We start from the raw sequence: 26,833 nt of genomic DNA, 5'->3' as shown, positions 1-26,833 counted from the left end.
TAAATTAGACGAAAAATAATGGAGACCACTCCGCTCCGTAACGGGGTACAACTCTCCCCGTGAACTACGCCTTGCAACCATTGCTCCGCCCCCAATTCCCATATGGAGTACACACCACTCTTAAATTTAAAACCAGACTCTGTACCGTAACGGGTTATTTCTCACCCTGTGAACCATAACTGTCCCAAAACCATAGATGAGACAGGGTACACTTCTATTAAAAAGAAGTACAGAAGTGTATAACTCCCAACACACAATCACACATGTAAACCATGTATACAACTAACTCCCAACACACAACCACACATGTAAACCATGTATACAAATTTGAAAAGCAACCCCTCCTATAATAAACTGTACAGGGCCTTCCAGACCCCAAAACAACAAGCTATAGATGTACACCACCCTGTAGGTGCACAATAATACAACACTTGCCGCTCACACACCACCTGAAAATACCCTGCGTGGCTCACAGCAGTCCAAACACAAAACTATGCAGGTACTCACTGTACACGCCATGCACTCACTAATCACCACCCCCCAGAAAGCACCAGACATACACTACAAATGACCAGCATACATAATGTTAAATAAAGTCTTATGCTCCGGTGAGCGGTCTCTCACCCGAGTTCTTCCTCAAGGTTCTCCTCAGTAGAAGGAAACGCTGTAAATATGGCAAGATTCGCGACGTCCTCCATAAAAACAGCATTCCGATAATACTTCCCTCATCATCAGGGTTTCATCAGGGCTTAACTTCCATGTCCCATCCAGAATGTTTGTGCCAGCGTTGGATTACAACGACCATCATGAGCTCATTTAATTCCCCTGCAATGTAGTTGATTTACGCATTCTTCAAAGGTAACATATGCCACAGAACTAACTGTAACGCGATGTCCATTGCGTCAGCACAAAACGGCAATATTTTCTGCCCACGAACCATTTGCCTCACATAAGAAACAAAAGACGTTTCCATGGTGACGATATTGCGTAGGGCTGAGCGGCTCTCGGCACGTCGCTGCTCTAAACGTGCAAGCGCGGAATGAAATGAGAACACCCCAACGTCATAAAGAGCTTCACCGGGAAGGTAAGCTACACGCATTTCTTATATTCAAAAAAACAGACAGTTGAAATTTCCATGGCGCACTTCGCAAAGTCAGCTGAAGTAATCATGGCACATCTTGCAATGTCAATGAGAAACATTTCCAAAGTACGTACAGACAGCTTCCGCAAGACTCCGCTCAGTCTAAAAACACATGCGCTGTGTGCTCCTCAGTCAGACAGCTCCAACAGCTTTTAAGAATAAGCGCTGCATGCCCTCCACACTCTGACAATTCAACTGCTTAATAAATATGTGCTGCATGTTGAAGGCTTTTGAAATGTGAAATGTTACAGTTTCCAAACACATGCGCTGCTTGTTCTTAACCTTGACAATTTCCAACAGCTGTGAAGGAAATGGGTTGCGTGTTCTGCAGTTTGAAAGCTGAGATCGCTTTTAACACTTTAGCTGCGTATTGTACATTTTGAAGTGTTCCAGGCACACGATCCGCCGCGCAGCTCACTCCCAATTCATGCAAGTTTAAGAAGTGACAGCTGAATTCAATTCTCGTTCTTCACACCCCCACGGTGCCTTTCAACTCAGCCACTTGATAACAGACAGCAATTACAGCGCTGAACAGTCCCAAAAATTGCTGGATCCCAATTAGTACGCTTGGTGAATTAAGTTAAACATCAGCCTTCCAAACAAGTGAACTTCAGCAAGTCTCACACAATATTAAGCAGAATTACACCCTGGGTTTGCAGGCCGTCCGATTACACAGGACACTGGTGGGACTTACCAGGGTGGATGTCTTGTCTTCTGCTTCAAACTTCAATTTAAAAGTTCTTTAATTTAAAAGTTCTTGAGCTGTTCCATAATACTTGCTTTTGCTTTGCGCTGAGGGTTCTTTTCTCCTTGTTTCCGTTTCTTGTACCTTGTAAATACGCTCCAAAATTTCTCAAAGTCGCCAAAAATGTTGTAAATAGAAGCTGGAGCCTTGTATCATGTAGGTTACTTTATTCAAGTCTTCAGGATGTTAAATCATAAGTTACAAAGAAGACCACCAGGAGTGACTAGCTTGCCACTCGGCCTGCCTGGTTCCAACTGCCAGTTGTCACCAGGACCAGCCCCAAACACTCCATGATGTCACCCAAGGTTCCAGTGGTGACATCATGTGAGTGACCATGAAATCCCCAGAGATAGAAAGAAGATAAGCCGAATACAACACCTCCGTTATGTATGTGCTTGCCCAGAGCCCCTCCGACCACTTTCCATTGTCAGCCTGCTTGTTCTTGACCCTCGGGACCACCCTCTGTTGTAGTCTATTATCTGTCATTATTTTCGTATGAAATCACATAGGTAGTTGCTATAGGAGAGATAGGTGAGGGTGATGAGAGGCAGGTACCATAAATGAGAGAGGGTTGTGGGACAGTGTTTTGACAGGAACTAGGTACCACAATTGAGATCTGTGATGGGTGTTGAAAGAAGGTACTTCAACTGAGACCTATTGGTGAGAAGCACATACCTGCGGTTAGATTTATGAAGTGATGCGACAATCCACTTTATAATGAGGGAAGTACAAGGATGACTGTCGAAAGCAGGTATCAAGGACATTTTAAAGGGTTGTGTAAGCATGTGCTGTAAATGAATTGCATGAGGTGTGGGCCACAAACCTTCCATTGCCAGCCACTCACCTTTTGTGGACAGTCTCCTGGTTCGTACTGGCTGTCTCCGCTTGCTTGAACAGAATCTTCGATCCCAAGCGCAGAGCACCCTGCTGCAAGGAGCTACAACACAAAATATGAAGAAAGTAAGCATGGAGCCTCAGCCCTAGGGTAACACTTATTTATTCTACATGGTGAGAGAACATGTCTGTATCTTGTAATTTCTTCTATTATAGATGCAGGCCTGTAGTCCCAGTATAAAAGCTTGTCTCCAGTTTCTTTATTACTGGTGACTTGTAACGTCTCTAACAAAATGAGGAAGCTGCTAAACTGTAATATGTTATTACGTTTTGTGTTGACGAAATACCTGCTACCAGAGCCAACAGCAAAGATGACAGACATATCACAGAGCATAATTACAGCCGCAATTTAAACAAAGCAGTGAAACAAAAACTGTTTTTTCATGCTTCTGGTCTATTTTTCCTCAAACGAACAGTCATGAGCAGAAACAAGATATTTATGGGAACATGTTTATTTTTTGCAAACTAAATGTCATTAAAGGAACATAGAATACCCCTGCATTGGTCTACATATTGGAAGCCACGTTATTGTTTATTCTCACTTAAATTAAACTGATTCTAAAATGTTTTTGCAACAAATTAACATTTTCAGATAAGTTTGATTTCACATTAGACTTTGCTTTTAGCTCCCATGTCTCCAGCTATATTACATCTTTCATATGAAACAGCAAGATACCAAGAATGTAAGTTATTTCAAGGAAGGGTGACGGTCCGACCATAAAATATAGGAAATAAAATACCCCCTGCTATATATTTCAAGCTCTTAGCTGATAAAGGACTATGAATGGTACAATATGTATGTATTGCACAACAGGAGTTTGGTACAGGAAAGCAGAAATCTAAATGCCAAGTACCACATTTTTTAAACCACGAGGGTGGCTTTAAAATTAACCTTCATTAAATGTCATCACATATGCGTTCAGCACATAACATGCTGGCGTGCAGATTCTACAGTTATTTCACATATCCACAGCTGTAAGACCTTGTGCATCGGAAGGAGCCCTAAAGGAGCTTTGAAAGGACTCTGGAGAAAATGACGATGTGACCATTTATTAATAAGGCATAGAACACCTGTTACTGTGCGTAGATATGATATCGTGAGCATTTTCGTGGTTCGTGGTTCCATGACCTTATAACGGATTGTGGTTCATACCTCATTCGTGTATACATTCTTGGAAATCCTTGACTTGTAACATGACTGATAATTACCCTTGTAAAACACAGCTATGCATTACTCATTTCTAGGCGCAAACATGCTTAAAGCGTGTACAGCTGACTACTAACTTTACTGAAGATTGTCACATTTAAAAACATACAATCGTTTGTATAACAATACAGAACTTGGATGGGGGCAGACCCACACTAAAGGGTCCTGCGAGTTTGTTCATACTTTGGGTCCAGTGTGGGCAAACAGCCCCTGACTAGTCCTTGCCATAGCAATGCTTTTCACAGAGCTGTCGATTATTTTTTTGTCTGAGAGATTGAATAAACTGAATACAGCTAATCAACGATTGTCTTTGCATAAACTCATCCTCTTGACCTCTTCCACAACACACATGGGCTACCCGGCCAAGAAATAGAAGTTATTCGGCGGTTCCCTGCAGCTCCAAAGCAAGAGACTCTCTATTACTTGAAAACACAATTTTCAATGAAAAATATGTACTTTCAGAAAATATTTCTGTGGCTGTGCACCCAAAGTCTGAAACTCTCCCCCCTGCCACCCATACTACCACCTGCATACCCGTTTTCCAAACAGATCTAAAGATATTTCTTGTTAGCAACTATTTCCTTACCTTCCTCGGTCTAGCTACAGGACATTCAGTCCCTATTTCTGTTCTCATTCTTTTCGTGAGTAAATGTTCGCATAAGTGGCGTGCATTAGCTGTTTCTTGTACACTATGATTGCAACTAAAACTACCCACACCGAGAGACCCTGGTAAGGTCTGGCCTTCTTAAGCCTTTGTTTGATCTCAGTCCGTGTACCTCGAGGTTTTATTCAATATGAGCATCTACTTTCCTCAAAGCCCCGGTGCCCAAGTACTGTTCAATATGAAGTTCCATTCGTTGTCCAAAGATTATTTTTTCAGTATCTATTCCACTGTTTCATTTAGATAAATGTGTTTTGTTTCATGTTGAGACCCATGTTTATTGTACTGTGTTCATCTATCTTTTCTTTTCCCATGTTAGCACTGGTGCTCAAGGGGCTTGTAAGCTCTTATAAAACCTGAAATAAAATTAAAAATAAAGGTAAGGAGTTACATTATCACACATTCCTAGGTTTTCTAGAAGATCTTTAAACGCAAGAGACCAATGTTATGTTAATTTATGTGTATTTATAAAGTGCATTATCTCCGGAAAGGGTAACCTGGCGCTGATATGGCATTCTATGAAAAGCTGGCTGACGCATAAGAGCACTGAACCTTAATAGCCTCTACACACCACAGGTTGAAACTGGTATTGTATGACAATACAAGACATTCTAATGTCTGAATTCACAGAAATAGACAGCACATGCTCTTTAACTGGGATCGCCCTAGCACTAAAAAAGCGGACAATGAAAAAAAGATAACCAACAACTAACATTTGATTGGTGTGATAAAGATGAGCAAGACAGGATCTTTTTATCTCATAAGGAGCGATGTGGCCCTAGGGATAGAATATATCACCAAAATAAATAGATATACTCAATACACTAAAAGCACCTTCTCTCACATGTTGGAAAGCAGTTCTGCATTTCGAATAGTTTCTGAAAAATACTACTTGCATTATATAATGAGGCAAATTGTTGATGGAAACAAACCATGCTTCTGCGAATTAGTCCCATTCCTACACATCACACACACACACAAATGTCCAACCCCACCACCACCAGAAAACACCACAAATGCATCACACAATAAGCGTATTGAAAAGCCCCACAAAACCTTTGCATCAACTACATGGTTGCACCCTGCCCAGTATTTTATGGTTGCTACATTTTTAGGGCCGAATAAAAAATGAAGTCTGTATTTTCTATTTGAAACAAGAACTCGAAACAGAAATTAAATGTAGCAAAACCTAGCTGTATGCAATTCCTTATTTCTGTACACTTAAAACTGTCTAGACAACTGCTATACGAGCATCAAAACAACATTTTCTGAACTGCTTTAATTCATTCACATTAATTCGAATTTAACACAAGAGACTTCAGAATCCCAAGTACAAATTAAGCGTCAGTATTTTTCTTTTTTTTCTTTTTTTAATAAATTTTATTGATACAAAAAAATATAAGTGGAATATACATTTGGCAGTTCTTATATACAGTCCATTTGTGAATGCGCGCTTATCTTTGGTTTTTCCCCCAAGTGAGAGGGGGGGAGAGAGAAAAGAGAAGAAGAGAGAAGGGGGGGGTTAATGGGCCTTCTTCAGCTGCTCGTCAAGTGGTTCCCACATGCGGGTTTTGGGGTTGTGCTCCTTTGAAAATTTACCTGTGATGTTGTCTGCTCCTCTTAGGAAGGTGACCCAATTAATCCACGTTTTGAAGTTTGCTTTGGCAGTGTTCTTCCAGTTCGTCAGGATTATTTTTAGGGCCGCAGTGAGGAGCAGGTCTCTCTCTTCTTTGCTGTTGAGGCTTGCAGTCACGTGTTCTGTTGCTAGGCTTACAAAGCTGATTGTTAGGTCTGCTTTGAGTGTGTCGTTTAGGAAAGTGTTGATCTGTGTCCAGAACTTCTTGACTTTCACGCATTTGAAGATGAGGTGCTCGAGGGTGCCTTCCTCCTTTTGGCAATTCCAGCAGTCGCCCGAGTCTGCAATGCCGACTTTGTGGAGCCTGGATGGGGTCCAGTAGGCCCTGTGGAGGAGCCAGAATTTAGTTTGTGCTAGTTGTGGGGTTACTTTGTTTGTTGTTGCTGAAACCCACATTTTTGCCCTTTCTTTTTCATTTAGCTGCCTGCCTAGGAGTGCTTCCCATGTGTTGGTTATTTTCTTGTTCTGCGACAGCGTGGATGGGCCCAGGAACTTATAAATCTTAGCTGTTTGGTGTCCTGCTGAGTTGAGGGTTTGCATATATTTGATGATGCTTGGCTCTTCTCTTTGTAGGTTTGCTTTGGTTATGGCAGTCTTGATCTTGAGGAAGTTGTAGAGTTCTTGGTTTGAGAGACCGTGTAGTTGCTGCAGGTTTTGAAAGGTCAGCGGCTTCTGCTTAGTTTCCATCTGTTTGGGAAAGCAGATTCCTTTTTTGATCCATGTATCATTCTGCATTGTTGCCCCCTGGTAAGTTATTTTTGTGTTGAACCAGAGGGATTCCCATGCTGTGCCTTTCAGTTTCCGCATCATGCGTCTGTCTATTTTCATCAGAGCTTCCCTGGTGTGTTTGAGTATTGGGTTGGATCTGTGGGGGTGTCTGTTTGCCATTAGAAGGGCTATAGGGTTGAGGCCTTCTAGGATGTCTTTCTCCACTTCTATGTGGAAGTGGATCTCGCACAGCTGAGGTGATCCCAAAAATAAGGATGTGGTATAGAGTTTTCGTGTGCCGCAGGGTGGTGAACACTGTCTAGCCAAGCAGTGTGTAAAAGAAGATTCCAAAAGAAACTCTCCCGCCTAGGGAGAGGACAACCCAGCGCACTACTTTAGTAAGACCAGTGGTCTAGTTCTATAATCAGTTTTAGACAATAAATCATGATCCAAATGAAGTTATCATATATCCAGATTTATTCCAATGGATGCAGCGATGTTGGTTTTGTTAAACCATATCAGTATATAGCATTACACAAGTATTCTCAAATCAGGTGTGTTAAACACATCACACGACCCAATGCATTTCGGGCATAGCCCGTCGTCAGGGGAATTACTAGATGTGGAAAATAACACGGACTCCGCGGAGTCCGTGTTATTTTCCACATCTAGTAATTCCCCTGACGACGGGCTATGCCCGAAATGCATTGGGTCGTGTGATGTGTTTAACACACCTGATTTGAGAATACTTGTGTAATGCTATATACTGATATGGTTTAACAAAACCAACATCGCTGCATCCATTGGAATAAATCTGGATATATGATAACTTCATTTGGATTATGATTTATTGTCTAAAACTGATTATAGAACTAGACCACTGGTCTTACTAAAGTAGTGCGCTGGGTTGTCCTCTCCCTAGGCGGGAGAGTTTCTTTTGGAATTTTCTCCACTTCTAGCCAGACTTGTTTGTAGGTTTGGGTGTCGTCTAACCAGGCGATTCCTTGCCTTGCCAGGCATGCTGTTTGGTAGATTTTGAAGTTTGCAAGGTTAAGGCCCCCCAGCTCTTTGTTGAGTCTAAGTTTATGTAGGCTTATTCTGGGTTTCTTGTTTCTCCATAGGAAGATGTTGATTAGTTTGTCTTATTTCTTGTGGAAGGTTTCTGTCATCTGGAGTGGCAGCATGCTTAGCGTGTTGTTGATTGCCGGTGTTATCATCATCTTAATCGTTTCTATTCTTCCCCACCAGCTTATGTATTTTGGAGACCATAGTTCTAGTCTTTCTTTTATTTTTTTTAGTGATGAGTCCTCGTTGTGTTGTAGCGTGGACGTTAGGTCTCTCCCAAATTGCAGTCCTAGGTATTTGAGTGGTTTTGTCTGCCATGCCAGGCCAGAGTCCCCGAGGACTTCTCTTGTGGTGTGGACGTTCATTGGTTTACACTCCGATTTATCTTTGTTGAGTTTATACCCTGAGGCTTGAGCGTATTCTCCTATTGTGTCCATGAGTGCCATTATTGACGTGGATGGTGTCGTGGTTGTGATGAGGATGTCGTCCGCATATGCGGCCAGTTTTACTGTCTTCTCTTTGACTTTAACGCCCGTTATTCCTATGTTGTCTCTAATTCTGGCTAGTAGGGGTTCCAGAGCCAGCAGGAAGAGGCCCGGTGAGAGGGGGCATCCTTGCCTGGTGCCTCTTCCTAGTGTAAGCGTTTCGGATGTATTGCCGTTCACCACAATTTTTGCTTTTGGTCCTTTGTAGAGGGCCATCACCATGGCTATGTATTTCTCCCCCAGGCCGAATCTTTTCATGCAGTTCCCTAGGAACGGCCACGAAACTCTATCGAAAGCTTTCTCCGCGTCAAGCGCTATCATAACTGCCTGTTCGCTGCTCCGTGATGTGTGGCTGATTAGGTGGCATAATAGCCTTGTGATAGCCTGCTTTTGATCTACCCCACCTGTGAGCTGTGGATGATGTCTGGTAGGACTTTGTTTAGTCTATTGGCCAGTATTTTTGCATAGAGTTTACAGTCAACATTTATTAGCGAGATGGGTCTGTAGTTCTGCGGGTCTTTCCCCTCCTTGGGGATTATTGTGATGTTCGCTTCGCTCATGGACTCCGTCATTTTGCCATTCTGTATGCAGGCCGAGTATGTTTCTGCCAGTAGCGATTTTATTTGGTGGCCAAAGGTTTTATAGAACATAGTGGTGTATCCATCTGGTCCTGGCGCTTTGTTCCGTTTTAGCTGGCTGATTGCTGCTTCAATTTCCTCTTCTGTTATGTCCGCTCCCAGCGAGTCTCTCTCCTCCTCTTTGATTTCTGGCAGATTGGTGTCATTGAGAAGGGTGAGCCCTCCGTCTTTGGTCAGGTTCTTATCTTCGGTGTATAGTTCTTGGTAGAATTGTCTGAAAACTTCTAGTATTCCTTTGTTTGTTGTTTGGGACTTGTTGGTTTTTGTCTGTGATCGCAGCGATTGTGTGTTGCCTTTGTTTTGCTTTTAGGTAGGATGCCAACTGTTTCCCTGCTTTGTTGGCAGCGCACAGGTTCACGGATTTGAATTTTGTCAGCCATGAGCCCGCTCTTTCGCTCAAAATTTTGTTCAGCTCATATTTCTTCTTAGTGAGCGTGGTGAGAGTGTTCTTGTCTGTTATATTTGCGTAGTGCCCTCTCTCCAGTGCTTTTATCTCCTCCTCTAAATCGAAGATTTTTTTGTTCCTACTTCTGTTCATCCTTGATTTGATGTTGATCATTTTACCTCTTAGGGTTGTTTTGAGGGCATCCCAAATGGTGCTTTTTCCTACCTCGCCATTGTCATTGTGTTTAAGGTAGTCCTTTAGTGCTTCCTCGATTTCTTTCACGTTCTCTCTGTTTTGCAGGATGTCGTCATTTAGTCTCCATCGTCTCGTTGGGGTCTCGTTGTGTTTGCCGCTCAGAGCGAGTGATATGTGCGCGTGGTCTGAGATGGTTATTGGAGCAATCTCCGTTTCTTCTATTAGGTGCGTGTGGGTGTTAGACATCAGTATATAGTCAATCCTACTGTAGGAGTTGTGTGGGTGCGAGTAGAAGGTGTACTCGCGCGCCGTCGGGTGTTGTAGCCTCCATGGGTCCGCTAGGTGTTGTTTGATGCACAGGTCTTTCAGGGTGTTGTTGTTGTGAGAGTCGTGGCTTGGTCTGTTTGGATGCCTGTCTGTGGCTTGGTCCATCGTCTTGTTCATGTCTCCTGCTACTAGCAGAAGGTCTTCCTGCGGTATGTTGGATAGTTTGCTATCCACTTCCTGCCAGAACTTTTTATCTTCAGAGTTTGGTCCGTAGATGTTGGCTACATGTATTCTGTCATTCCCCTTCTGTACGCTTGTTATTAGTGTGCGTCCGTCGTCGTCTGTGTTTGTCGTTTGTATGGTTAGGTTGGCCTTCTTGCTCAAAATAGTTATTACTCCACGCTTCTTCCCTATTGCTGGCGAGCAGAGTACGTCCCCTATCCACTTTGCCTTGATAACTTGGCTTCATCCTCTGAGAGTTTAGTCTCTTGCAACGTGTATATGTCGCCTTTTAGTTTGGCCAGGTGCGCTAGTATTTTCCTACGTTTGACCGGATGGTTCAGGCCTTTAACGTTCATGGACACCACCTTTAGGTTCGTGGTTAGGCTAGCCCTTGTTGAGTCGTTCATGGTGGTTTAGTTCCATCGCTGGTTTCTTTGTTTTCCTTATGTTTTAGTGCTGGCTTGTATGTCCATTTTCTGTTGCGCACCTTGTGCCCCCCCCCCCCCGAGGGGTGGATTGTACGGAGTGGGATGTTAGGTAAGGAAAAGATATAGCAAGAAAGGAAAAGGGAAATTCTAGTTACACAAATGTCTACTGTCTCGTCTGGTGTTCTGTCCATCTGTCCCGCCCCTCCCCCCTGTCCGCCCCCCTCCCCCCACCTGTAGAAAATCGGGTGTGCGACAGCAAGGGTCCTCACACTTCCTCCCCCCAAGTCCTGTCTCTTGGGCTCTTTTGAGTTTTTGCATAGTTTGTATTGATGAGTTGGTACATACGCAAAACCGCCTAGAGAGGAGGGAAGGGGAAGTGCACTGAGATAAGAAAAAAGGATACAGCTGCTGTAGTTCCCCTTCTCCGTCCTTCCCGTGGTTCTAGGCGTCGCCTTGAGGTAGATGCGGTTGATTGTGTGTGTGCGTTTGGTTGAGGTAGATAAGTTCGTTTGAGTTCGAGTTCCGTTAGTGTAGGTTGCGCGCCTTCATCACTCCTCTTCTCCGTCCGCTTCGTCTGAGGATGCTCTTCGCTTTGCGCCTGGGCTTTGTAGCTCCATTTCTTCTGGAGCCAGGCCTTGTAGGTATCTGTGTAGGTCGTTGGGGTTATCAAAGATTCTACTTCCGTGTCTGTCCGTTATTTTCATCTTGGAAGGGCCAGCAAAGGTGAAGGTAATGTTTTTTTTGCGCAGTTGCTCTCTTAGGGCTAGGAAGCCCTTCCTCACTTCCACTGTGAGCCTGGAGAATTCTTGGGTGATTGTTACCTTCTTCCCGTTTATCAGCATTGGGCGACCTTTCCTGGCTACAGCGAAGATGGCATCTGTGTGATTGTCTCTTAGCGGTTTGCATATTATTGGTCTGGGGGTGTTGCTGTTCACTTGTTTCTTCGTTGGTATGCGGTAGGCTTTGACGATTTCGAGCGGCCTGTCGAAACTGAGACCGGTAAGTTTAGGGATTATGGTTTCCAGCATTAGTGCGCATGCCCCTGGTGTGTCATCTTCATCTTCGGGCACCCCCAAGAGTCTTATATTTCCTTTGCGGCTTCTGTCTTCTTGCTCCGCCATGGTTCTCTGTAGTGCTGTGGTGCTCTTTATCACCAAGCCTAGGTCTTTGTGTTACACATTAGCGCGATCTTCTAGCTGGCTTATTCTTTTCTCTGCCTCGTCAATTCTGCCGTTGGCCTTGCTTTGTTCGGCTCTAATTGCTATTAGTTCCATCTGGATGTTGTCCACTGTCTTTTTTGTGGCCTTTGTTAGATCGTTCCCTTCCGCTATCTTTCTTAGTAATGTATCAAGTGTTATAGTTTCGTTGCCGTGGCCGCCGTGCTCCTTTGCCGGCGATGCAGGAGTGTCGTTCTTGCTCTTTTTTTGGTCGTTTGTGACTTGTTTCCCATCTCTCCCCACCATGGCGTCGAAACCTCTTCTGACCTGGTGCGTCAGGGATCTCCCTTCTGTTGGTTGCTGCTTTGCGGTATCTCTCTTTTGCCCCCTTTCTTCTTTGTTGCTTAGGTTGTTTGTTGCTGTCAGGGTGCTGTCCCTGAACCTGGGTGGCCACCTGACCACTCTGGTTTTGGTCCTAGACTCCGCCAGCCTCTTACGGTGTTTGCCTGCTCTTTTTGGTATTGTTCTTTGTATCCTCCTTCTAGTGGAAGCTCTATCTCTCGTATTCTTCTCCCTTGGGTTTTCGGCCTTTCTGCACTCTTTCCGGTTTTTACTTCTTGCTGCTTCTGTTGCCTCTGTTAGGGCTGTTGGCGGGCCTTGATCGCGATTGTCCTGCTTGCCGTGAGTTTTTGGCCTCGCTTTCAGCTTGATTATGTGACTAGCGGGCCCCCCGCAGTTCTCCTACCTTGCCTCGAATGGGCCGGCGCGTTCCAAGCTTCCGGTTTCCCTGCACTTTGCCCTTGGCGCCTTCCTGATTAATATTCCCCCGTTCGCCTGCGTCTGGTTTGGTTTGTTTGGGCCTTCGTGCTTTGTTGTTTGTCTCAGCCGGAAGCTGCTTGCAGCTTGCGCTGTTTGGGGTGGCTGCCGTCTTGCAGGTGAATGCGTTTGAGAACAGTTCACTGCAACTTCCGCTTCTCTCGCTTCAGGGGTGTGCTCAATTTTGCCCTGGGTGTAGGCAGGCCTTTTTTGACCAGCTGTTTCACGCTGAGCTGGTTTTGCACTACCCTCGCTCTGCTCTGCGTGCCGTTACTTGCCTAAGATGGCCGCCCCCTTGCTTCTGTGCCTTTTCCAAGATGGACTCTGTGTGTTTGTTTGCTCGCTGTTCGTCTTAGAGTTAGGCTGATGTTAGGTTGGAGATGGGATCCTCCTTTACCTCGGCGGCTTGTCTATCACCTTGACTATCGCCTGCAAGGGGTCAAAAATTGCTCAGGGCGCTCTTAATTGGGTGTCGTGTGGTTGTTTTTGCCTCTCGGGGGCTGCGTTCTCTATGGCCTCTTGCGCTTCCTTTATCAACCTGCCGCCGCCTTCTCCCCGCATCCGTTGTGGCCCTTGTTGTGCTTGGAGGCTTTAGCGTATGTTGAGCGGTTCGGTGTTTCACTCGTTTGCTTTTCCAATATGGCCGCCCCTGGTTTCTACACCTCTCCCAAGATGGCCGCCCTTGCTTAGAGCCTCGGACTTCCACGTTTCCGCCTTTTGGGCGCTTCTACTTGGTGGTGCTGCTTGCTTTACCAAGATGGCCGCCCCTGGCCTCCCCTGGCTTCTGCTCCTCTCCCAAGATGGCCGCCCTCCGTGTGCTTTCTTTCTCTCGCCTCGCTTCAGTGTAGCATATCAGGAGTATCGCCAGGGGGGGGGTTCTCTTGCTTAGGGCTCGCGATCCGCATTATCGATCTTCGGCGCTCTTACTTGGGGGCGTTGAAAGATCCTGCGTCTCGTGTTCCGCTCTCTCTCTCTCTAGAGTCTGTCCGCCATCTTGCGCTTACGCCTCCCTTTTCCCGGCCCGATTTTCTTTCTCCTCTCACAGCCTCTGCAGCGGGTTAAGCGGGACTTGAAGACTTCCGGCGGGTGCCCCGGATGTTCATGCACCTCGCAGTGTGTCCGTTGTCTCTCTACTAGTGTTTCTCCCTTCTTGCTCGCCGTTCGTTTGACTTGGGGGTCGGGAGCTCCGGACTTGGGTCTGCTGCCTCCTTGCCATCCAAGCCACGCCCCAGCGTCAGTATTTTTCTTATACAAAATTGAGGCAACACATTTCGATGTGGTTTCAACCAGAAGAGACCGGCTAGATGTTACTATCCTCCCATTTTCAAAATGTCACATCTGCTATTCTGCTCAGCAAATTGACTGCTCTCTGCAATACCAATCCCTTGCGCTTGTGTAGAATACAAAAATGAATACAAAAATGGCAGTTACTGCAAATGGCAAAAAGCGTGTAATTAGTGGATGCTGCTAACGGGATATGGCCAAATCCACTCTGATTTACTTTTAGAGCAGAAATCAAGCACATAGGCCATTACACTTTTAAATAAGGACGCCATTAGCAAAAAAATGCCATAGATTGCGTCATAGCTTCCATACTAAGAGGATGAAGGCCTTTCGTTGATGCTGTGATACAAGAGGTGCTGGTGCTTCCAAACAGGATTTCAGCCTGTCCTCCCTAAAGATCGCAAACCAGAATGTTAAGGGGTTGCTTAACAAAGGAACAAAAGGTCACTGTTCGCCTTCTGTCTTTGCCTTTGGGCCTGATCATACTGCGGCATGGGATCTGGCTGTGAGTTGAATGGGAGGTGTAAAGCCCGGTTTACAGGTTGCTTCCTGTTTCAAGCAGCGACACCAACATTCCTACACCCTTTGGGTTGAGACTGGTACACGTGCTGTAAAACAGGAGCTCTTTATTTAATAGGCTTCTTGTGCCCTAGGGCACTGGAAATGTAATTACGCGCAATAGGAAATTGTGATACCGAATAAATTTACCTAATCTGATGAAGCAAACACCTAGCAGTAAAGAGTGGAAGACAGGTCCAAAGTGGGTTTATTCAGCATTCTTGAATCCTAGCTCAGTAATATGGTGCTAGGAGTAAGAGAAATGTATTGGAATGTGCTGCAGATGGCCAGACCCAGGATGCGATGAAATGCCTTAAACCGGTGAGACACGTTCTAAAACAATGATCTCGGGCAAACTGAACATTGTTAGGAATCAGCCTCCCTCTCTATGGTACCCATTTTCAGAGCTTGACTTGCCTAGAAGAAAGCAGGAAGATTTCCTGAGTGGCAGTTGGATTTCGAAAATATGGTAGGGCCGAAGCAAATTCAGGTGATGCTTTGTGTCCTGGTCCTTCTTGTCTTTTGCGGACACTGTAGGCCTTCGCATTTCGATAGAAGTCCCTCTGCCTCTTCACATTTTGGGGTGTACTGGTCTGGTAGCACTTGCAGAGTAGAGGGCGGCACCTGACCCCTGCTCTGGTAGCTCGCGACATACAGATAGGGCTACAACCGCCAGAATACCAACTGCGTCACAGGAACCGACGTGAGGAGGCGCGAGGGGAGCGAGGGCGCGCGGCAGGGTAAGGGCTCGGCGCTGTCCGGCTATGGAGAACTGGGCGGAGGGGGCGGGGGCGTTGCATTGTTGGCACGAGCAGCACAGGGAAGCCATTATTGTCCGAGCAACAAGGAGCGCTTTGTGAGGGCGATATGTTATCTCCTATTACTTGGAATGTAGCGGCCTCGGGGGCTCCTGGGGCTGAAAAGCCACGGAGAGCCCGAAATAAAACCCCGGGTTAGGCCTAGCTAAAATGCGAGTTTGGGGAGAGTTTAATCTGAACACTCTTCCCCCCCTAACCTGTCTCTAAGACCCCCCAAGCACGGGGTCAGGGGAGCCAATTCGTGCGTCGTTTCATACTAGAAGAGCCTGAATCACAACGTCGATTTAATAAAGTTTAACAAGTGATTCGAAGTGAGTGGGGTGCGAGGAGGTCATGGCATCTGTGTCACTAGGCACATAATCTGGCACAGGTATGATCTTCTATCTGTTTTTATAAAAAGACAGGGTTCTTTAGTCCCTTCAGAATTTTGAAATAGATTTCTTTGTCCCTATAAGGTTGTCAAAAGGCTGTGTGCCCCTCGCCTTCATACTGCAAACATTTGTATTGCACAAGTACAGTTTTGCATTGGCGTGGAACGATGACTGGCTCGGAATGTCACTTTTCCAGTGGCCTGTCAGTTTAAAAATAAAGGGGCTCATTGCAGTGCAGGGGTAGTGTCTGGGTGATTTCAATCCGATGCCCTGGGTATTCGGAAATAATGTGCAAGGGGGCCCGACATTTCAACTGCCTAGGAGCCTCCGCAGGGTTTAATCCGGTACTGATGGGAAGAGGTCCAGGTGAAGGGCGGCACAGAGCGCACAGGCTGGGTCCAGTGGAGACATGTTCACCACTGGGAAGATGTCGAGACTGAGGAAGGCATAGCGTGGAGGGGCTGCGCACACAGTTTAGAAGTGCTCTGCGCGGGATGGGGGCGGATGTGGGGGTGGGGGGGGGGGGGGGTTGTTGAGATATGACAAGAATGAGCAAGGCACAGCATGAAAAACTGTACCCTGCGATGATGTGTTAGTCCCGACTGAGGAAGGCGCAGTATGGAAAGGCAGTAGAAAAGGGTTCAGTATTGAGGATATGTCCAGGCGGAACAAGTCACAGAGTATTTTAGTTTACTAAATGTCCTGTCTGCCTGTGTGCTACTGCTCAGCCTGGGAGGTGATTCCCTATATGGAATGTCAGTCTGTGTTTCTTTCCCGGGTAGTCTATGCACTCTGTAGGAGCAGGTGGCAGAGCAGTTCACTCCCAAGCCTCTGTTGTGGCATCTATACCATACTACTTAAAGGTACGTGAATTCGTAACCTGTCGTCTTTTCACGGACAATGAGGTCTAAAGACTTGCAGAAACTGAAGAATAAGCAAGAAAAATAACAGACGTCCGAGAAAAGTAAAGTAAATTTACACTATTGCCAAAACCAACCGCATAGCCTGTCTTCCAAAAAAACAAGCATTGTCAAAGCCAATAGGCCTAGGTTGCAGCATACACACATTAAACTCCGAAAAGAAACAACATTGGACTTTTTTGAAGGCTCCCTTACCTTCAGTGTAGTCCTGCTTTTTGTTTCCATTTCAAGTAAAAATGGCTATAGTTGGAAAGTTGTGCCTTGTGAAGTCTAATGCCAAGCCCTCAAGTGGAGCCAATAGCATTAAGTGAGAGATGAATACTCCACACGGCTTATCGAAGACATGATTGACAATGTATCAAGCCAATGGCTGAAAGAGCCCGGCCAAAGAAAGACAATAGTTCAAAGGGGTGGATCCAAATCTGTCTGTCCGTCTAAGTATTGCCTTGTCAAACCCCAAACCTTAAAAGGCTCCCAGTAAGAAGGTTGATTCAGAAATATTGGAGTTGCTGAGGAAGCTGCAAAAGAAAAAGGGATGGGGTCTGGCCTGACAAAGAAGACCACCTGTGTCCACAAGCATCAGACAGAGACAGTCTCCCTCAAGAGTAGCAGTAGCCGAGACTATGATGCCCAGATGCATCAAGCATTTTTGGAGTCGCAAACGGTGCGATTCCTTAAAATTGGCCGTTTGCGACTCCAAAAATGCTTTTTGATATGCATCATTAGTTTGTGAACAAATTCGCTAATTTTGCGAATTTCTTAAATGCGATTGCATTTAAGGAATCGCATTTTTGTGATTCCTTAAATGGAATGCATCATTGTTAAAAAATTAGCGAATTTTTAAATTGCAAGTGCAAATTACCACGAGTTTGAACCTCGTGGTAATTTGCAAAATAGTTTAAAAAAGCACAAAAATGCATTTTTTAAACTGTTGTTTATTTATTTATTTATTTATTTATTTCGATTTATATAGCGCTATATAACCCCGGGGTCTCTAAGCGCTTACAGACACACGTCCTTAGGACATGTGTGTATGTAACTTACATTTAAAAGTGCATTTCATGGGTGCAGGGGGGGGGGGTCCTTTGGACCCCCCTCTCAACCCTTGAAATGCTTTGTTGAATTCCGATTTCAAATTGCGAATTCGCAATTCCCATTCATTCCTATGGGCATTTCAGCCCATAGGAATGAATGGGAATTGCGAATTCGCTATTTGAAACTCGCAATTTTATTGCGATTCGGTAAAAATTGCGATTTTTACCGAATCTCAATAAAATTGCGAAATAAATGATGCATTGCCATTTGCGATTCCTTATTTGCGATTCCTTATTTTTCGCAAATAAGGAATCGCAAATGACAACGTTGATGCATCTACCCATCAGACCTTCAGAAGAGACCCATAAGACATCAGAAGAGACCCACAGTTTGCTATCCACAGAGAAACCGTTCATTTGTTATCAAGGAGAGAGAGAAGGCAATAGACCTGCTCCGCTCCCATGAAATAAGGGCTACTGGAAGTTCAAGTGATTCACAGCAGTGTCAAGTGGGGGCAGCGGTTGCATGGTGATGGGGCATCCTCTACTTCGGAAGCAAATATGTTACACCAGTTTGACGTCGATCTTTAGTCACTGTAATAAAGAGTAAAGAGACATTTTCTTTTTGGTTTTTTTTACTGGATGGTCCCTTTAAAGAGGCCGGTGATGAAAATGAGCAGCCTGTCACATGATCTGGTGAGCAAACAATAGGCGTCGTAAATCTCGCTGTGAATGTCTCTGGTGGGTGTTCATTTACATCGGTCATTTGTTTATGGCAGCTAGAGAGTAATCTATATGGCGTGACCGGACTGCATGTTTTACAGTGGGATTGAGGATGGCACACGCTTGGTCAGGGTGCCTTTTGTTATTTTTCAAATCAAGGCTGTGAACCTTGCCGGGGAAGGTGTTTTAGACATATAGAAACTTGTGAACACGAGGTCTGGTGCCAAGAACCCTAAATCAGGGATGGGGATGCCAGCGTGTGTCGGATGGGCCTAAACTCAGTAGTGCCAGTCTAGTACCGGCGGAAATGTTCAGTGTAATGTTGCGCAGTCAGAACATGCTACTGCATATGTAAAAGAAGTCTGGGTATGAGTTGTGCACCAGAGTGGAACAAAATGATGCGTGTGTGTACCTATGGGGCTTCCGTATTCAGTTTAGCGGATCTGTTCTATTTTAGATTGACGGGGTAGGTAGTTCTCTGGGGGACAGTTGCAGTGGAGGTTCAGGTTGTGACGTATTAGCAGTCCCTCTTCTAAGGCTGTCAATAAAGAGGCGTTGCTCACACCAGCACATGGATGGCAGGGATACAAGACTTAACAGAACCTACTAATTATGTATTGAATTGTTACCAGGCAGAATGGTTTATGGGGCGTTGTGTGTAAGACAATGTAAGCGCTGGTGTTTCTGATAGATTTCTTTTTATTCTGTTAAATGTCCTGGCAGTAATTTTATTGCATTCAAATCTGTATTGTTTATGTTTATGTGAGTAACATTAGAGAAGAAAGTTCTAGAATGAGGCACAAACATTGGGTTCTGTGTGTGCGAGAGTAGAAGGCCGCGGAGGTGCAAGGGCATTAGGTTTAATGTTGTGTAAGTGCACCATGTCCAGAGTGCGCTCAAGTGTTCAAGGTCTCGATTTTCTACCAGAACACAAAAGTAATTGCTTGTGCATGGACCCAGGGTGCATGGACCCAGGGTCTCGCTAGGTGTTTGCCTGAAGCATGCTTTATGTACTGGGGCACGTACAACAGAGTTCTTCCATGCAGTACTGTGTACATAATGCGCAAACATTTGTGAGTGTAATGTTGACTCAATGTCTTATATTTTGATAGATGGTTTGGGAAGTGAATGCACGGAACGCCCCAAGAAAGGGTGGTATGTTCAGTTCCCACTAGAGGCGTGGGTGTTAGCAGAGTTCAAGGAGCAGTGTGCACTGAGACCCAAGTGTGTGGGAGTGCCCCTACTCCAGTGGTAAAGATTCACAGAGACCTTTGAAAATTTCTTTTCAACAACTGAGGGACATCATTATTGTCACCTCCTTCTGAAGACAGCCAACAATGTCCTGCTCTCTAAACATTTTCACTAGATCGTCAACTCCATTATCTTTCCTCTGTCCTCTCCTCCAGCTGTTCTTCCCCTTTCCGTCCTCGTCAGGTGCCTTGCAGCTATTGTGGTAGCTTGTGCCTTAGATATATACAAAATTAAATAGTGACATTTTGCCGAGCAGAAGGTGGTCTTCAGGATGGATCAGAACCAAAATGGACCTATTTGGACTGTAAACCTGCTCAGTAGATTTTAAAACATCACCAAAAACCAACCGGGCACAAAATGATGCGTGTGTGTACCTATGGGGCTTCCGTATTCAGTTTAGCGGATCTGTTCTATTTTAGATTGACGGGGTAGGTAGTTCTCTGGGGGACAGTTGCAGTGGAGGTTCAGGTTGTGACGGATTAGCAGTCCCTCTTCCAAGGCTGTCAATAAAGAAGCGTTGCTCACACCAGCACATGGATGGCAGGGATACAAGACTTAACAGAACCTACTAATTATGTATTGAATTGTTACCAGGCAGAATGGTTTATGGGGCGTAGTGTGTAAGGCAATGTAAGCGCTGGTGTTTCTGATAGATTTTTTTTATTCTGTTAAATGTCCTGGCAGTAATTTTATTGCATTCAAATCTGTATTGTTTATGTTTATGTGAGTAACATTAGAGAAGAAAGTTCTAGAATGAGGCACAAACATTGGGTTCTGTGTGTGCGAGAGTAGAAGGCCGCGGAGGTGCAAGGGCATTAGGTTTAATGTTGTGTAAGTGCACCATGTCCAGAGTGCGCTCAAGTGTTCAAGGTCTCGATTTTCTACCAGAACACAAAAGTAATTGCTTGTGCATGGACCCAGGGTGCATGGACCCAGGGTCTCGCTAGGTGTTTGCCTGAAGCATGCTTTATGTACTGGGGCACGTACAACAGAGTTCTTCCATGCAGTACTGTGTACATAATGCGCAAACATTTGTGAATGTAATGTTGACTCAATGTCTTATATTTTGATAGATGGTTTGGGAAGTGAATGCACGGAACGCCCCAAGAAAGGGTGGTATGTTCAGTTCCCACTAGAGCGTGGGTGTTAGCAGAGTTCAAGGAGCAGTGTGCACTGAGACCCAAGTGTGTGGGAGTGCCCCTACTCCAGTGGTAAAGATTCACAGAGACCTTTAGAAACTTTATTTTCAACAACTGAGGGACATCATTATTGTCACCTCCTTCCGAAGACAGCCAACAATGTCCTGCTCTCTAAACATTTTCACTAGATCGTCAACTCCATTATCTTTCCTCTGTCCTCTCCTCCAGCTGTTCTTCCCCTTTCCGTCCTCGTCAGGTGCCTTGCAGCTATTGTGGTAGCTTGTGCCTTAGATATATACAAAATTAAATAGTGACATTTTGCCGAGCAGGAGGTGGTCTTCAGGATGGATCAGAACCAAAATAGACCTATTTGGACTGTAAACCTGCTCAGTAGGTTTTAAAACATCACCAAAAACCATCAGCAAATCCAACAGGCTTGGCTTTACCGTGCCCACACGTGTAGCATTAACAAACAAGAGCGAAACGCACAGAAGGGAGCCAGCAGGCAAGAACAGAGAGGATTATAGTTGTAAAGTAGTCTTTCTGGCATCTCATTGAAAGAAGAACTCGAGCAGAGGCACCCAAACATTCAATAGTATTGCATGAGTGAGAAATACTATACTGGGCTGAACCAGCAAGTGGTTGATAAAGATCAACACAGTGCGGAAAAAAGGCTGATCAAAGAAATGCCTGAAGGTGGCAAACCCATAGCCCACTATATGCATATTGTTGGCAAAGGGTGCTTTTGCAATGCTTAGTTCGAGCAGGTGGTTTCCAGTGCTCGGCACTGGAAACCACCGGCTCGAACTAAGCAGCACTTAATTGTCCACACCAGTGCTGATGACAATCTGCCAGATGATGGCACTGTGTGTCTTATTTAGGGATGAGCAAAATCACAGTTGTTTATTGAGTCAATATACATTGAAAATAACCAATACCTGCCGCCCAAGCCACTCGTATAGCTTTGGGAGCCTGTAATAGTCTCAGTTGTCACTCTTGTATGACTGTGATGTTTAGGAGTTGTGTTTGTACTGACATTGGCAGCTTTGGCAGGAGTAATGGGGGGTGCAAGCTGCAGTGGTCCTCTGACGTGGGCACTGGCACTTTTTTTGATTTTTTTTTACAAATCAAGCACAGACGTCGTTTGACAGCTGTGAATACCCAGACCTATAAATAAGAAGGACGCTTGAGAGAAGTATGACAGTTTGACTCGTGTGTTGGATTTCTGAAAGAGTTTCTGGCAAAATGCTGGACCTTTGAGTAAGAGTAATGAACAGGGGGCCGAGCTCCACCATCTACACATATGTGTGTCCATCTGCCTTTGGATCCGTGACTTTGTCTCTTTTATTAGTTCTCTCTTTCCCTCCTTTGCACTCTAATATCCTTCCTCCTCCTACTCCCTCTCTCTGTCACGTACCCTTTGACTCCCTCCTTAAGTCCAAATAATTAGGAAGTGTCTTTCAACACAGAAAGGAATGCTATTAATAGTAAAACTTGTTGCCTGTTACACTGATTATCCATACCCACCCTAAGCTTGTTTCAGAAGCAATTCCTGATTTGCACATGGACAGAGTGACATGTTCAAAGTTGCTTTTCTTTAGCCCTGCTCAAGCTTAGCTACATAATTATTTATAATTTGGGTTTGGTCTGAAAGAGGTGTTATTGGCTGGTTGTTCAATGGAAGTTTGTATAAAATTCTCTGTATTCTTTTTAAACAAGGACATTTTTGTCTCCGTTTTATTTAATAATTATTTACAAAGTTAGACAGCTCTAACATACTTTTGAAGTCATTTTTTTCACGTAGATTAAGTTTTAGGTTTACACTTCAGAGTGGAAAAGTGCCAGTTTTTAATGCTTCTCATATTTGAGTTTTACTGCCCTTGGCATAAAAATACCAGCTACCCTGATATAATACTGGCCAGGTGACAACCATCGTGGGGCAACAGTTTTGTCCCATTGTTGAGGCAGCACACTTTTTCAAGGCCATTGTTGGGATGCTGTTGGTGAAGTCAAATTGGGTGCTTTAACATAAGCATAAACCATCTTTAGTACTACAGTGTACCAGCCACGGCTCGTGCAGGGCGTTACACCGGGCGGTGACGTCAGGCAGAGGAGGGGCAGGGTGGGGGGTTGTAAAATGCGGGATATGGACGATGTCAGGTAAGTACCGAAAAAAAAAAAAAAGAATTTAGTTGCCCGTGCTGCATTGCCAAATGTGATGCAGTGCGTGCAACGAAATTAGTTTTATTTATATTTTTCTGTACTTACCTGACATCGCCATATCCCGCATTTTACAACCCCCCACCCTGCCCCTCCTGTGCCTGACGTCACCACCCGGTGTAACGTCCTGCACGAGCCGTGGCTGCAGTGTACTTGTCCTTGTTTAGTAGGATGCCAGTTCGAGCTAACCACTGGCTCTATTTGATTTAATATTAGCAATTAGTGTCATAAGAGTATTCTTCATAGCCTTTACATAGGCACTGTACGAAAATAGGGTCCCTCCACTTTTTGTTTGGTATTTGAGGCAACTTTGACTGTGTGTGTACTGGGTCCCTGCTAACCAGGCCCCAACACCTGTGTTATTTTCCCTAAACTGTACCATTCTTTCCTCAATTGGCACACCTCTGGCACACATATAAGTCCCTTGTAAAAGGTTCCACTGGTCCCAAGAGTCTTGTGACCAAAGTGGGTCCCCTAAGGGCTGCAGCATGTATTGTACCACTCTCAGAGATGCCTCCCCAAACATTTACGCAATGCAATTGCCGTCCGTGTTTAGGTGCAGCTAAAACTGAAGAGTTGACATGGCACACATCCTTGTGTGCCGTGCCTGCCTACAAACCACTAACTGTGGTGGCATAGGTAAGTCACCCCTTTAACAGGCCTCTCACCGAGGCGGCTCTTCTGCTAAGGTGGAGGAGCGTCTCCACACCCCTTTATGAGCAGTGCAGCGGAAAAATAAAATGATAATATCTGGTTATTATAATTTTATTTTTCACTACATTCCGGGTTAGGGCTGGGCCCGGGTTCCGGGGGAGGAGTGGTTTGCCCACTCCAGGTGCGCATTACTGCTTGGCCAGCCCTCTTGGGCCGGACAAACAGTCCTGCGCACTTTGAATCTTCCCCACTAGGCTTGCTTTACACAGCCAGGTGAGGAACATGCACAGCCTCACTGCCCCCGTCAGTGCACCGAACCACAGTGCTCAGACCAATAACACTGCATTGCAGCTTTGGTATGTTGTTACGTTGCATACTGCTTTAGGCTAAACTACTATCCCCTTTGAGGGGTGTGGGCCAGGGAAACGGGAAAGATAAACCAAGTGAGAGAAAAAAAAAATCTCCTTTTTGAGGTAATTCTTTTTTTTAAAATATTTTTTATACAGAGTTTTATATAGCGCAAACTTGACCCGAATCGAGTATCTGAGCGCTTTAATTAGCACCAGTTGCAATACATGAGGACACATTCATTTTTGTTAGGCACAGGAGATTAAGTGATTTGCCCAGAATCACAGGATATTCAGCGTCATTTCCGAGACTCAAACCCAGTTCCCCAGATTCGAGGTCGACCGCCCTAGCCATTAGACCAACTCCTCTCCCCATATGGAATTATTAATTCCATATGTTTAATTTTCTTCATTTCCTGTCAGCCAGCATTATTTGGGAGTGCATGTAGGAAGCTGGCTCTGAATATACTATACAAAAGTAAGACATAGTGTGCACAGAGTCCAGTTGATCCTCAAAGGTTTACAGAGGCTTAAATAATAATACCAAAAGCTCTATTTGTGGTAGTGCGGTCGAGCAGTTAGGCTAATCAGAGGGCTCTGTTAAACATTTGTTGTACAAACTCAGGCAAGAAATGAATACACACACTCCGAGACTGAATCCAAGACCAATTGTTTTGTATAAAAAGTTATTACTTTGTTATTATATTTTAGAACCAAGAGTAACTCAATTGCAGGTAAGTAACAGTTTCAATAGTAGCAATAATACTTTTCAAGATACAATAGCAATTGTTTTGCAAGGTAGTAAACATGCTTTACAGTACTCGAAATACTTTCGTATTGTCAATCAGTAACAGTAGAAGTTAGCAATTGTAGAAGATAGATATTTAAATGCAATAAGCAGAAATAGAATGCAATATTTTGGATAGAAAACAGTTAAGGTAAGTATTTGACTTACCCATCCAGTTTTCAGGGGTTTGGCCAACACTGGTCAAGGTTCATACCAGGTAGAAATTGCACCACCAGTGGCACTGGGGCAGTTGGGTGCAGAGGTCACTGAGCCCAATGTTTGTCAAAAAAGACTAGGAGCACCCACAAGAGGTGCGGTTCTCAGGTAAGTACCCGTGATTTCAGGGCATAGGCCTCAGAGGTTAAAGGAAGCACTGGGAGCCACCAGGCAGCACTAACCTATACCACCAGCAGCACTGGAGCGGCCAGTTGCAGATCAGGCTCTGGCACTCAATGCTTTTAAATGGGGAAACTCGGTCACACGTAGAGGCTGCAGGCTCAGACCAGAAGGCTGCATGAAGGTCACCACCAGCAGGACAGGTACGTTGAGATGTTGAAGGAGGACTTTGCACTGTTGGCTGGGCTCCCCAAGGTAGGGGGGTTGAGGATGCTGGGGTGTCCTTTGGTGTGGGAGATTTTCTATACTGTAGCTGGTCACGGTCAGGGGAACTCTTCAAGATGAGACTGCAGGCATCTTCGTGGAGTTCAGGAGAGGTCAGCTAATGCTGGATTTGAGGTCAGGATTACTGGGGAGACTTCACTGGACAGGTGAGCCACTCCTACTTAGGCCGTGGGTGTATGGGGCAGAGGGGGAAGGGATCACGGTTCCAGATGGATCCGGAGTCCTTGTAGTTGAATTCTTCTGAGCAGGGCCACTGTCCTTGCCTTGGGAGATCTGGTCTTTTTTGAAGTGTGGGCAGTCTTCCTTGGGTTCTGGATGTTGCTGGACACAGGATGGGCGTTGCTGTCTGCGCAGGGACTTTGAGCAGGAGACAGGCTGATAGGACTAGGGCAAAATCAGTAGTCATCTTCGGGCTCAGCTGCACAGCATCTTCTTCATACTTTTCTTCTCCGGTCGCAGGAATCCGAGGATCAAGGTTCAGGGGGCCCTAAATACTGGATTTAGGGGCATTGCAGACATTACCAGTTAAGGGTGACTACACCCTTCATATGTCCCCTCCCTTCGGGAGTGGGAATTCCCTGTTCTTACTGGCTAAAATCCTTCCATCCAACATGGAGGATTTTCTAGGGAGGGGTCACTTGAGCTTGGGACACCTTAGGGGTGGCCCTTTCTAAGAAGGGACACACGTCTCCTGACTAAATTTCCCACCGACTATGCTGTTAAAAGTGAGGCTTGGTTAAGGGGGCGGGCATCTTAACTAGCAGAAGCGGACATGGTCCACATAAATAAGGGCAGGAAGCCTTTGAGGCTCATCGCCCTGAATGCTGTACCTGCTTGGGGGTAGGTAAGCAGCAACTCAACACCAAGCAGGCGTTGTTCCTGACCAGCAAGAGCTCAAGGGATCGCACCCCAAGGGGTCAGATGTGTGTGTGTGGCAGGGCTCCCACCTCAAGGGGTCAAACACGTGTGTGTGGCAGGCTGGTGCAGACCAGTCAGCTGGCAGGGGGTCATTTTTCGGGGAGCACCGCTAGGATGCTCTCTGAGTGCATTTTGCAATAAGACCAACACTGGCATCAGTGTGGGTTTATTGTGCTGAGAAGTTTGATATCACATTTCCTAGCATTCAGTAAAGCCAGCATGGAACTGTGGAGTTCATAATGACAAACTCCCAGCCCATGTACTCAATATGGCTTCACTACACTTCTGCACTAAGAATGGACTTAGACACCTTAGGGCAGAGGTCTTCAATCTGTGTGGCGCGACCCCCAGGGGGGTCGTGGAGTCCTTGGAAGGGGGTCGCAGATTCTGTCAGAGTGCAGTTCCTAGCTTGGGCTGATCGAGGGTGCTCACAGCTGGAGGCCTAATTCACACCGAGGTGTGAAAAACATCAAAGCCTCATTAACAAGTAAAAGGTCTTTTAAAGACCTGTCAAGTACTCGGGTGTGGCTGTGTGTGT

At 45.3% G+C, this 26,833-nt stretch overlaps 1 protein-coding gene across 3 annotated transcripts in view; it reads right to left on the bottom strand.

Annotated features, from left to right (window-relative positions):
* ST6GALNAC2 (ST6 N-acetylgalactosaminide alpha-2,6-sialyltransferase 2) overlaps positions 1–26,833 on the bottom strand; it is a 260,660-nt gene that overhangs the window by 53,565 nt on the left and 180,262 nt on the right. For 2 of the 3 annotated variants that reach the window (XR_015297498.1, XM_086930684.1), the window contains exon 2: positions 2,731–2,823. Coding sequence is in view for 2 of the 3 variants with exons in the window: in XM_086930684.1 (XP_086786810.1) it covers positions 2,731–2,823 (93 nt within the window). In the remaining variant the exon portion in view is untranslated. Of the gene's footprint in view, positions 1–624; positions 797–2,730; positions 2,824–26,833 lie in introns of those variants that run through there. The other variant, XM_086930685.1, reaches the window with a different exon arrangement.

This window comes from Lissotriton vulgaris, chromosome 7 (genome assembly GCF_964263255.1).
Source record: "Lissotriton vulgaris chromosome 7, aLisVul1.2, whole genome shotgun sequence".
Lineage (NCBI taxonomy): Eukaryota > Metazoa > Chordata > Amphibia > Caudata > Salamandridae > Lissotriton > Lissotriton vulgaris.
Note: the sequence above shows the minus strand (reverse complement) of the source record. Positions and strands in the feature narration are given on the sequence as shown.